This window comes from Erythrolamprus reginae, chromosome 1 (assembly GCF_031021105.1).
Source record: "Erythrolamprus reginae isolate rEryReg1 chromosome 1, rEryReg1.hap1, whole genome shotgun sequence".
NCBI lineage: Eukaryota > Metazoa > Chordata > Lepidosauria > Squamata > Dipsadidae > Erythrolamprus > Erythrolamprus reginae.
In genome coordinates, this window is record NC_091950.1 from 396,779,213 (window position 1) to 396,792,828 (window position 13,616).

At 45.2% G+C, this 13,616-nt stretch overlaps 1 protein-coding gene across 1 annotated transcript in view; it reads right to left on the reverse strand.

Annotated features, from left to right (window-relative positions):
• The window catches only part of VPS37D (VPS37D subunit of ESCRT-I), a 31,613-nt gene extending 19,361 nt beyond the window's left edge, over positions 1–12,252 (reverse strand). The window contains exons 1-2 of the mRNA XM_070735048.1: positions 11,805–12,252; positions 4,006–4,177 (exon numbers count right to left, since the gene is read on the reverse strand). Of these exons, the coding sequence (XP_070591149.1) occupies positions 4,006–4,177; positions 11,805–11,933 (301 nt within the window). The 5' untranslated portion in view covers positions 11,934–12,252. The remainder of the gene's footprint in view (positions 1–4,005; positions 4,178–11,804) is intronic.
• Positions 12,253–13,616: the final 1,364 nt, after the last annotated feature.

Sequence of the window (13,616 nt, forward strand, 5' to 3'; positions counted from 1 at the left end):
GCGGGAGTTGCCACTTACCGCCGCTACCGGTACGATGCGCGCACAGCTCCACGTGTGTGCACACCAACGAGATTTTGCTTCTGCGCATGCACCGGAAACAAAATCCCAGGAGAGGACGCACGTGAGAAAGAGATTTCGGAAGCAAAAAATTGCCCAAATCTCGCTGGGGCATGCACGCACACCAACACAGGGCTGTGCGCATAGCTACATTTTCGCTACCGGTACACAGTGTGGCACATACCAGCTAGCAACCCAATGCTGGTGATATCCCCTCTTGGGGAATCAAGGACTATCTAGGCCAGTGATGGTGAACCTTTTATTCCTTGGGTGCCAAATGAGTGTGCGCGTGTGCTATCGCACATGTGTGAGTGCTCACACCCATAATTCAATTCCTGGGGAGGGCGAAAACAGTTCCCCCCGCCCTCCATAAGCCCTCTGGAGGCCAGAAACTGCCTGTTTCCCAGCTTCTGGTGGGCCCAGTAGGCTGGTGTTTCACCCTCCCGAGGCTCCAAAGGCTTCTCTTGAGCCGGAGGAGGGTAAAAATATCCTGAAGGGTCTCAGGAAGCCAAAAAACATCCTCCCAGAGTCTCTGTGTGAGCCAAAAATCAGCTGGCTGGCACACACATGCACATTGAAGCTGAGCTAGGGCAATGACTTGTGTGCCAGCAGATATGGCTCCGCATGCCACCTGTGGCACCCGTGCCATAGGTTCGCCATCACTGATCTACGCTGTACTCAAGCTGAAATCTGTAATTGAAACACATTGTCTCATCTCACTCAAATTACATAGAATATAGAATAAGAGTTGGAAGGGACCTTGGAGGTCTTCTAGACCAGAGGTCCCCAACCTTTTTTGCACCAGGGACCGGCTTTCAACTAGACCAGTTTTCCATGGCCCGGTGGGGGGGGGGGGGAGCTAGCTGTCAGCGGCGCCGTAAAAGGGGCGATCAAGAGAGGAATGGGTGAATGAATGGACGGAGGGTGGGAAGGAAGGAAGGAAAGAGGGAAGGTACAGGAACAGAAGAAGGGTGCAAAGAAGCAAAGAAAGGTGTGAAAGGGGAGAGTAAGAGAGGAAGGAGTGAAAGAAGGGAATGAGGGAGGAAAGAAGGGAGGAAGGAAAAGGAAAGCAAGAAATGGAGGGAGGAAAGGAAGGGAGGAAAGGAAGGAAGGAAGGAAGAAAGAAGGAAAGAGGGAAGGGACAGGAACAGAGGAAGGAAGCAAGGAAACTTATGAAAGGGGAGAGTAAGAGAGGAAGGACTGGAGGGAGGGAGGGAAGAAGGTAGGAAGGAGAAAGAAAAGAAATAGAGGAAGGAAAGGTAAAAGAGAGAAAGAAAAAGAGCAAGAAAGAAAGAAAGAAAGAAAGAAAGAAAGGCAACTTCAAAGAAAGGCTCACTGAGCATCTCTCACTCTCTCTCTCTTTCTATCCCTCTTTCTTTCTTTCTCTTCCTTTCTCTCTCTCCTCTTCCTTTATCTCCTCTTTCTCTCCCCCCTCTCTCCCCCTTTCCCTCTCTCTTTCTCTCTCCCTCTCTTGCTATCTCTCCCCCCTTTCCCTCTCTTTCTCCCTCTCTTTCTCTCTCTCCCCCCTCTCTCTTTCTCTCTCTCTCCCCCTCTTTCTCTCTCTTCTTCTCACTTTCTCTCTCTTGTTTTCTTTCTGTCTCTTTTGCTTTCTCTCTCTCTCTCTTTCTCTCTTGTTTTGTTTCTCACGCTCTTTCTCTCTCTTGTTCTCTCTCTCTTGCTATCTCTTTCTCTCCCCCCCTTTCTCTCACTCTCTCTTTCTCACTTTCTCTCTATCTTGCTGTCTGTTGCTTTCACTCACTCTCGTTCTCTCTCCGTTCTTCTCAGCGGTGACGCGCGCACGCCCTGCCCGCCTCACATTTGCCGAGAGGACTTTCGCCCCGGGCTCTCAGCAAGGGGGTTTGCATGAGAGGCGGGGCCGGCGGAAGGTGATATTCAATGTCGGGGGCGCACGGGCGGTCTTGCGCGCGCTCCCTATCTCCCTGCTAGCCCACTCGGAATACGTATTCAAAATAAGAAAAGCCTTTGCCGGCGAAGGCTTTTCTTATTTTGAATACAGTATTCCGAGTGGGCTAGCAGGGAGATAGGGAGCGCGCGCAAGACCGCCCGTGCGCCCCCGACATTGAATATCACCTTCCGCCGGCCCCGCCTCTCATGCAGCCCCCTTGCTGAGAGCCCGGGGCGAAAGTCCTCTCGGCAAATGTGAGGCGGGCAGGGCGTGCGTTCCGGGTGCGGGAGGAGCTGCGGTGAAAGGCAGGAGGTGGCAGAGGAGCAGAGGGGGCAAATCGGGCGGGCGGTGGGCAGCGCGGAAAGGCCGAGGGGGCCCTGGCGCCGCGGACCGGCTGAAAACCCCCAGCGGCCCGGTGCCGGTCCGCGGACCGGCGGTTGGAGACCCCTGTTCTAGACCAACCTCCTGCTTAGGCAGGAAACTCTACACCACTTCAGCCAGATGGTTATCCAACATCTTCTTAAAAACTTCCAATATCGGAGCATTCACAACTTCTGAAGGCAAGCTGTTCCATTGATTAATTGTTCTAACTGTCAGGAAATTTCTCCTTAATTCTAAATTGCTTCCCTCTTTGATTAGTTTCCATCCATCGCTTTTTGTCCTGCCCTCAGGTACTTTGGAGAATAGGTTGACTCCCTCTTCTTTGTGGCAATCCCCAAGATATTGAAACACTGCTATCATGTCCCCCCTGGTCTTTTAATAAGATTAGACCCAGTTCCTGCAACCATTCTTCATATGTTTTAGTCTTCACTCCCCTAATCATCTTCATTGAACTGCTGAGGATTATTTGTATTATCTTATTATTTGTATTGGTATTATTTGTATACCTATACCACCAGGCATGGGGGAATTGAAACATTTCCCCCAGGCTTATATAGTTTTATGTATGGTATGCTTGTGTTGTATGATTTTATATAATGGGCTTTTAGATATTTTTTCTTCTTTTCAATATTAGATTTGTTTACTGTATGATGTTTATTATTGTTGTGAGCCGCCCCGAGTCTTTGGAGAGGGGCGGCATACAAATCTAATAAATAATAATAATAATAATAATAATAATAATAATAATAATTATTATTATTATTATTATTATTATTATTATTATTATTATTAATCAGTCTATTCTGAAATCCTACTTTTTGCAAGGTAGGCTTAGTTTAAAGGGAGGCAGACTTTCATGAATGAAACCGGAATGGCATAAATGCACCTTCGTGCCTACCGTTCCTAATGTCTTTTTATCTTTTCTATCTCTACTTTATACTTATATTATGTTAAACATACTACAAAAAATTACTATTTTGTATGAAAAAATAAATAAAATAAATACATAAATAAACTTATTGTGGGACAATTTAACAATTTTATTTCATTATTTAAAATATTTTTTTTAAAGAAATGCCATTCACAATTCATTCTGTCTCTCCTTTTACATCCTTTAAAAAAAGGATTCTATTCCACCATTTCTTTGTTATTAGTAGTGTAACTCTTGTCCCACAGTGAGTTGGCCATGATGAGTTGACTTGTGTTGAGTTGGCCAAGGGGGAGTTGACCCATCCTGAATGAAGCCCTTTTGATCAAAGATGTTCTCAGACCTTCAAAAGTCTGAACCACTAACACATGTTTTTTCCCTTTGCTGATCATCTAGAACAGTGTTTCCCACCCTCGGCAACTTGAAGATATCTGGACTTCAATTCCCAGAAGTCCTCAGCCAGCATTCGCTGGCTGGGGAATTCTGGGAGTTGAAGTCCAAATATCTTCAAGTTGCCAAGGTTGGGAAACACTGATCTAGAACAGTTTCTCAATTTTGGCAACTTTTAAGATGTGCGGACTTCAACCCCCAGCATTCCCTAATTCCCAGCAACCATTCTTGAGAAACGCCCATCTAGATTAAAGGCAGCCCAGATCCGACCGTCCTACCTTTGCCTCTACTCTTGGAAGACGGTGGGGTAGGGGGAGAAAGGAAGACACAGACTGTGGCTCACCCAAGCGCTGCTGCTTGTCATGACAGGTTTCCCGTAGCTCCTGCAACTCCTGGTATTTGATAGCGAGGGAAGCTTTGCCATTCTCCAGCCGAGGCTGCAAGCCCAAATTTTGCTTGGCGAGGTTATAGTTGGAAGCTAGGTGGACCTCCCGCTCCAGCTGCAGGTTCTGGAACTGAAAAGACACATATTTAATGAGCGCCTGGACCAGGCTGAAAGGTCTCTCTATGCGTATCTGCTCAGCTTGTCAGAGTTCCGTTGGGTTCTGCATGGCTATCCTGGGCATCCATTGCAGGATTTCCCCATGAATACACCGAGAAGAAGATTTGGACTTCTCACCCAAACGGGGAAAGCCACTTTCCCCGCTAAAATAATGTGCCTGTTTGGCAAACCCCCTAGCAATCCAGTTTGATACTTTTGCTGTTTTTTTCCCAGTGTTTTCCCCAAGTTGCTGTTCTACAGATTTTAGATCGTGGCTTCCTTCTGTATGGAGCTGCTTATCATCCTCAATTTCTAGGTTCTATCATATCTCAAGACCTAAAATGGTCACCCAACATCAAAAACATCATCAGAAAAGCACAACAAAGAATGTTCTTTCTGCGCCAGCTCAGGAAGCTCAAACTGCCCAAGGAGCTGCTGATTCAGTTCTACAGAGGAATCATTGAGTCTGTCATCTGCACCTCTATAACTGTCTGGTTTGGTGCTGCAACCCAACAGGACCGACACAGACTTCAGAGGATAATCAGAACTGCAGAAAAAGCAATTGCTGCCAACCTGCCTTCCATTGAGGACCTGTATACTGCACGAGTCAAAAAGAGGGCGGGGAAAATATTTACTGACCCCTCACATCCTGGACACAAATTGTTTCAACTCCTACCCTCAAAACGTCGCTACAGAGCACTGCACACCAAGACAACTAGACACAAAAACAGTTTTTTTCCCGAACGCCATCACTCTACTAAACAAATAATTCCCTCAACACTGTCAGACTTTCTACTAAATCAGCACTGTTATTCTACTAGTTTTTCTCATCATTCCTTTCACCCATTTCCTCCCATGTTGACTGTATGACTGTAACTTGTTGCTTATATCCTAAGATTTTTATTAATATTGCTTCTTCATTGCTTATTTGACCCCTATGACAATCATTAAGTGTTGTACCACATGATTCTTGACAAATGTATATTTTATTTTATGTACGCTGAGAGCATATGCACCAAGACAAATTTCTTGTGTGTCTAATCACACGGCCAATAAAAATTCTATTCTATTCTATCATCCTCATTTGAGGGTTGTTGGATTTTTTGGCCTAATCTTTGCTTTGTCTGTTTCTTATCTGGGTTTATCTATTTATAAGGGTTTAGATTCATGCACTATATCTATGGGTGGTTTTACTACCGTGTTTTCCTGAAAATAAGACACTGTCTTATATTAATTTTTGCTTCAAAAGTTGTGCTATGTCTTATTTTCGGGGGGAGGGGGGCTTATATTTCTCAAATAAGACAAATTCACAGGCAGAAAAGCTGACGCCCCCAAAGAAAGTGTACCGTACAGTACACTGATTACGGTACGGTACCTGTCAGTATGGCACCCACACACAAACGATGGCACTTATATGGTACAACAGTATACTCCTGCTATTGCAGCTTCCGGCCACCAGAGGAACTACAGTCCACGCACTGTAGTGGAGACTGTAATGGCGGTGAGACAGTGTCTGCTGTACTGGACGGTACAAAGCGATGGAAGGGGCCAGCAGGGCACGCCACATTATTACGGTACCGCTATGAACAGCTTTGAATGGTACCGTATGTTTTTCCACCATACCGTATGTAAACTTGACTACGCCTTATTTTCGGGAGGTGCCTTATATTAGCAAATTCTACAAAACCTCTGACATGCCTTACTTTCGAGGTACGTCTTATTTTCGGGGAAACAGGGTAGCATACCCACCATCTTATAGTACAGTGGTTCTCAATCTGGGGGTTGGGACCATAGTTCCCTCTAAGCTGAGCAGTGAGCAATCGCTCACTTAAAAATCATCATCAACTCAGAGTTTTCCAAACCTGCCCAGAAGCCGAGAGGGAAAGAGTGAGAGGGAAGGAGAGAGAGAGGAAGAGAGGAAGAGAGAGAAACAGATAGAAAAAAGAGAGGAAGGAAAAGAGAAAGAAAAAGAATGGGAGTAAGGAAGAGAGGAAGAAAAACAAAATCTAGTTTGAAACTAGCTCAACTATTTAAGTGGCATTTTGATATTCATAGAGTTGCCCTATTATGAGCTCACTGTTATAGACACACAGTACAGTATTTTATTTTGAAATTCTCTGAGGCAAAACAGGGTGGGTTTTTTATTTGTTTGTTTATCTATTTATTTATCTATCTATTTATTTATTTATTTATTATTTCTGTGCCGCCCAGTCCCAAAGGGACTGCCGCTCAGACACTATACTTTTCCGCCCCCCCCAAAAAAATTAGAGGGAACACTGGTTGGGACCCCTTTGGGGGTCTAATGACTGTTTCACAGGGGTCGCCTAAGACTATGGAAAAAGATAAATTTCCCATGGTGCTAGGAACTAAAGATTCTATTCTGGCGCCTTGGAACATATTTTAACCATCCGACCAATCAGGCATTTACAGTCCCTCTGACCTTAAAAAAGCTCTGTTGAGAGAATTGGCGCTAGACTTATGGTTGGGGGTATTAAGGGGTTGCGGCATTAGAAAGTTGAGAATCGCTGTTCTAGTAGCATCACCAACATCATTTGAGATTCAAAATATGTTTGAGCAAATGCTGCAAAGCAGTGTTTCCCAACCTTGGCAACTTGAAAAGATTTGGACTTCAACTCCCAGAATTCCCCAGCCAGCAAATACAAACAGGCAAATGCTGGCTGGGGAATTCTGGGAGTTGAAGTCCGGATACCTTCAAGTTGCCAAGGTTGGGAAACATTGCTGTAAAGAAACAGTATTTAACAATACAATCTGAAGATACAAATTACATTTTTGTTACAAAGTGATTTGAGCTGATTCAATACAAAAAAGTAAAAGAAACAGCTTGGTGGCACTCCCAGTGCTTGAGTCTCGGAGCGATATACCAGCATTGTAGTGAATATATCCCATAGGAAATTCAATATCTGTATTCATAAAAACATGCTGAAGCAGGTCATAGAAAGTTTGCCTGGATGCAGCATACAAAGTTTGATAATATTAATCCAATGAATTGTATGGTTAGTTAATGGCTCAGAGTGTTACTCAAACCAGACACTGAATTAATTTGGTAACCAAGTTAAAAAAAACCAGCCATACCATTAGGTTGCAAAACTACAAAAGTCAACAGAACAGTTGACAGTTATGTCTCCTATGTAAAAGATAAATGTATGGACATAGAGAAAGAGAAATACAAATAGGCACAAATAAGCCATTAGTACAAAAACAAAGTACAAATTATAACCATGTATATATCTAAAAGGCTATAAATGTAAATTTTAGATTTTTTGCTCTTTCTCTTTCTGTTTCTCCCTATGTTTTATATGTTTATATGTATGTATGTTTTTGGTTTTTTAATGTATATGTTTAATAATTTTTTTTAAAAAAACCCCCAAACTGATGTAAATGGATCTAAAATAAATCTAACTATTTAGCAGCAGTTGCTATTGCTGCCACAGATATAAACAGGCCTAAAGAATGTTGTGTTCAGAAGTCATGGATTTTAAAGTGACCACTTTAGGTGAGAGATCAACTTTCAGCCTTATACAATCAGGAACTAAAATTCTTACCTATCTTAGAAGGATGATGTACCTATGAGTAGAAAAAAAATAGCTCTAAAGCATGGTTTCCCAACCTTGGTAACTTGAAGACTTGTGGACTTCAACTCCCAGAATCCCTCAGTTGAAGTCCACAAGTCTTAAAGTTTCGAGGTTAGAGAGGATTGCTCTAAAGCAGTGTTTCCCAACATGGGTAACTTGAAGACATCTGGACTTCAACTCCCAGAATTCCCCAGCCAGCAAATGCTGGCTGGGAAATTCTGGGAGTTGAAGTCCAGACATCTTCAAGTTGCCAAGATTGGAAACACTGTTCTAAAGGATTAGATGAGGGAGCCACTCATACATCTTGCTTAAATAACTGGTGGCTGCATGGGCATAAATTACGAGCTAATTTAAACTTGGTTAGGGATTTTCTGTGAGATCTAATGTATTGTGCAAATCAGAAAATAAGTGATAAGTGTGCTGTGAAAGTGCAATCCATGGGCATTGTGTCACACTATAATTCTGGGAGTTCAATTAATACTCCATATTACAAGTCATTTTTTTCCTGCTAAATCCAAACATTAATATTTGAGGTTGGAGTCAGATTTCCCCTGATTATTAAAGTTTTTATAATTTTTTAAACACAACACTTTAGACAGATATGTAAGCCAACTGAATGTACACATTAATTTATAAATGTAGTCATGTTTGTATAATAGGGGCCAGGATTTTTTTTTTAAGTTGCACACGTGCCTTTTTTTTCACATAACAATGTACAGGTGGCAAAATGGTATTTATTAGCTTTGTCTTTTCCCCCTTAATTAGTTGATTGAAAAATTGTATTGCCAGCCCTTAGCTGTCACAATCTGGCAACATCTTCCCACTACCAGATGCTCTTTAGGCCTCCCCTAAATAACATGGGCTCTTGAGAAGTTACTCCAGTCTGTGTTTGTTCTCTCATAGTAGCTAACTCCAAACCCTCTTCATGAAAGTATTTAATGAGCACAGGGAGCTATTCCCTGTTACCAATTGGCATTCAATCCCTGAACATGGTTTACTGTTTTTTGCCTATTGCAAGCAAAGCCACTGAGAAGCTGCCAAAAGGTTATTCTTCTAGAGTAGGGGTAGGCAAAGTTGGCTCTTCTATGACTTGAGGACTTCAACTCCCAGAATTCCTGAGCCAATCATGCTAGCTCAGGAATTCTGGGAGTTGAAGTCCACAAGTCATAGAAGAGCCAACTTTGCATACCTCTGTTCTAGAGTGACTGCCCTTATCAAACCTCTGAACAAACCACAATAACAACAGAATGGGAAGAAACCTTGGAGGTCTTCTAGTCTAGTCCAACCCCCTCAAGCAGGAAACTTTATACCATTTCAAACAAATGGTTATCCAGCATTTTAAACACTTCAAGTGTTGGAGCATTCACAACTTCTGGAGGCATGCTGTTCCACTGATTAACTTTCTTCTTAGTTCTAGGTTGCTTTTTCCTTGATTAGTTTCCATTCATTGCTTCTTGTCCTGCTTTGGAGAATATGTCAGAAACTCACCCTTCAATTATGAATTAGATATTTTCGGGGAGTACAGCTCCTTCAAGCAGAAATTCCTATTTACTGACTTGGTAAATCAACTCTGAGTATTCTATGGGAGTCTTGAAACTATGACAATTTGCCTTTAATTTAAAAAGGTCACATTTTGGGGATGGTATTTTAATAAATATGCTGTGTAATATTTGTGGTTTATCTAGTACTTCACTTGAACTCGTATTTGGGGAAGACATAGATTTATTGGATCGTCTTAAGAGTGATGGGGGCCACTGGGGATGGTAAACTATGGGGAAAAGACTTTGAGTATCTTAATAGACAACTTTTAAGAGGGTACTGGGCTCCTTGTGTGTTCTAGCAACTCCCTATGCCTGTTCACACAATACTGTACGCTGTCTTGATTAATGATGATAATAATAATATTAATAATAATAATAATAATAATAATAATAATTTATTAGATTTGTATGCCGCCCCTCTCCGCAGACCGAACTAACCCACTGTTTTTGAATAGAGACTGAACCCTAACTCTCCATACAGGCTGGGCTCACACAACATACCAAGCAGCAAAAGGCCAACCAAGATGAAAATTAACCACAATTGAGAGCAGCTGCTTAAGTCTTCTAATTGACCCGGTTAAAGATTTTGTATACAGGCAGCCGGCATTGCCTCCAGCGCAAACCAAGGGCAGGAAGCTCAGGAGCAACCAGCTCTTCCTAAACTGACAAAAGATATTGCAAAAAGCGAAGCTGGGTTTTTTTTTCCTTGGGAAAAGAGGCAGAGAAGGTGCCTTTCCAAAATCAACAGCCTCAAACGTCTCCTTGTGAGGATGGATGACAACACGTGTGACGTTGCAACTGTGAGACCAGGAGCAGATTCAATGAAGGTCTGGAGGGGGGTGGGTGGGAGGGTGGCACAAAAAGGGGTGGGGAATTCCTGCAATTGGGGGGTGGGTGGCAGCAAGGAGGAAGTTAGCTGGATGCCAAATAAATAAAGGGGGGAAAAAAGAAGAGGGGAGGGTTTTTTTATCCCCCTGCTTTGTTCCAACAGCCTGTCGAAAGGCAAAAAAAATCATACCGCATTTATGATGAAAACGCCTGACACGCTAGTGGCACTTCATTCGGCAACCTTTTTTTCCCCCTCGGTTACCCAGCACAAGACATGTTGCCTGCCTGGCTAGACACACGGTCAACAGTCCCCCCCCCCCTTGCCAACAAACCCCCCCCCCCCGCCCGTGTTTCCATGGCTGAGTCAATGAGGCTTTGCTGGATCTGGGAAGAAAAAATAAAATAAACCCCCTTTTCTTTTCAGCGCAGGGTCAACCATTGTGGCTGATTTTCGCCAGCGGGAGAAAAAAGATGGGGAAGGGAGGGTCTGGTCCAGGATGCTGAGACAAAAGCACGGAGGCCTTGGGAACATCCACCACCAAAGCATCCCACCCACACCCTCCCTTGGATGACTCCATCATCTCCAGGTCCTCAGAGAGGGACGGCATACAAGTCTAACAAATAATAATAGTAACAGTAATAATAATAATAATAATAATAGTAGTAGTAGTAGTAGTAATAATAATAATAATAATAATAATGTCAAACATTTCTTGGGCATCTCTTTTCTGGGGTGTATTTCTAAGATGGGGGGGCTAGAGAAGAGGAAAGAGACTCCTTTTCAGGGAAAGGAAGGAAGCTGAGTGACAGGTGGGTGGAGAAGCCCCCCCCCCCCCAAAACCCAACAACAGTCCACAAAGGGGGCCTCATAAGCGTCTGGAGAGGTGGAACCGGAGTAGCCGAAAACTGGATCCCGGTGGTGGCATCTTTATAGAGACGGGACAGGGTGTTATCTTGTCATGAGAAGGGGTGTGTGTGTGTGGGGGGGGGGGTTGTTAGATCTTCCAAGGGCATATCCAACAGTTGGGGTAAGAGGGCCTCCCCTCCCACCCGAGGCCCAGCTATCCTTGTGCATTTTGGGCCAAAGACATTCTGCAAAAAAAAGGTTCTGGCCATTGTTTGTGGCATTAGGCGCAGGCCTGGCTGGATGGACTGGCACTAGACACCCCCCCACCATCCCCATTCCCTCCCCTGCCAGACTCCAAGCACCCACACACACACAACCGGAGCTGCCTTTGCTGCAAAATAAAGAGGGGGGGGCTCGGGTGGCACAGCCCCAGGGATGCCAGTTCAGGCGGGCCTCCTCGATGCCCCCTTTGTGGAAAGGCTGCCTGGGCTTCTTTTCTCCCCCCCCCCTCCGAGGGGGGCGGAGGCGGTCTTTGTATTTGGATGGGAGAGGGAAGGCTGCTGCTGCTGCCGCCGGGCTGGGAGACACCCCCCCCTCGAATGGAAGGCAGAGGATGCCACCCCTCCCTCCGTTTCTCCCTCTCTTTCGCCCCTCCGGAGGGCCCGATCCTCCTCCGGGGTTTCCTCCCACCCCCCCACCCCCCAAAAAGCCGCGGCGTTGGTTTTTTTTTAAAAAAGATGATTATTATTATTCATTATTATTATTATTTTTTCGGGGGAAGGGGGGGGTTACCTTCCTGCTCAGCTTGACGATGCGCTCCAGCCAGGTCTCGTCCCGCATGAGGGCGCGGAGCTGCGCCGTGCTGAGCGCCCCGAAGCCCAGGTCCACGGCCGAGGCCCGCGGGCCCCGCTCGCGCTCCATGCTCCGCGCCGACCGGCCCGCGGAGGGAGGGGGGGAGAAGGGAGGGAGGAGAAGCCGAGACGGAGCGGCCGCACCTGGAAGGAGCCCGGGGTAAGCCTTTGCACCTGCACCTGCAATTGCCGCCGCGGACCGCCAGAGGGCGGCCCCCGGCGCTGCTCTTAAAGGGGCCGCCGCCTCCTTCTCCTTCTCCTCCGCCGAGCCTTCCCGTTTGTTTCGGCTGGGCGGGGAGGGAGGGTAGGGTGGGCGCGGCAGAGAAGTCGGCGCAGGCGGCGGCGACGGGGGAAGGAGGGCGTTAATTGCACGTGCTGGGCGGGCCCCCCTCCCTCCTCCTCCCTCCTCCTCCTCTGGGGGGGGGGAGAAAGAGAGAGCAGACGGAAAGGGGAGGGGGCTCCGCTGCCTGGAAGGCGGGGGGAGCTTCTGAGCATGTGCAAAGTACCCAGCCCGTATCCCCGCCTGCGACGGATGTCTAAGGGAGGAAGAGAAAGGATGCGCGTTCCCCGCCGTGCAAATTGGGAGCCGTCGCTGCCTGCACGCGTGTGTCACCACCACCTCTTTGTGCACAGCTTTAAAGGCAGGCAGGGCCGCGGAGGTGGGAATGGCCGGCTTGTTGTGTGAGGGCTTTAGTGGTAGTAGTAGTAGCAATAATAGTAGTAGTAGTAGCAATAATAGTAGTAGTAGTAGTAATAATAATGATGAGGATGAGGATAATAATACTGTAATAATAATAATAATAATAATAATAATAATAATAATAATAATAATAATAATAGTTCCTTGTGTGTCCAATCACACTTGGCCAATAAAGAATGAATAGAATAGAATTCTTTATTGGCCAAGTGTGATTGGACACACAAGGAATTTGTCTTGGTGCATATGCTCTCAGTGTACATAAAAGAAAAGTTACATTTGTCAAGAATCATGAGGTACAACACTTAACAATTGTCATAGGGGTCAACTAAGCCAGTTTTTCCCAACCTTGGCAACTTGAAGATATTTGGACTTCAACTCCCAGAATTCCCCAGCCAGCGGATGCTGGCTGGGGAATTCTGGGAGTTGAAGTCCAAATATCTTCAAGTTGCCAAGGTTGGGAAACACTGAACTAAGCAATGAAGAAACAATATTAATAAAAATCTTAGGATACAAACAGCAAGTTACAGTCATACAAGAATTCTATTCTAACAACAGCAACAACAAGAGTTGGAAGGGACCTTGGAGGTCTTCTAGTCCAACCCCCTGCTTAAGCAGGAAAACCTACACTATTTCAGACAGATAGTTATCTAACATCTTCTTAAAAACTTCCAGTGTTGGGGCATTCACCACTTCTGGAGGCAAGCTGTTCCATGGATCAACCATTCTGTCAGGAAATTTCTCCTTAGTTCTAAGTTGCTTCTCTCCTTGACTAGTTTCCGCCCACTGCTTCTTGTCCTATTCTTAAGTACTTTGGAGAATAGGTTGACTTCTTCCTTGTGGCAACCCCTGAGATATTGGAACACTGCTACCATGTCTCCCCTGGTCCCTCTTCATTAAACTAGCCAGGCCCAGTTCTTGCAACCATTCTTCATATGTTTTAGCCTCTAGTCACGTAATCATCTTTGTCGCTCTTCTCTGCACTTTTTCTAGAGTCTCAACATCCTTTTTGCATCCTGGCAACCAAATCTGAATGTAATATTCCAAGTGTGGCCT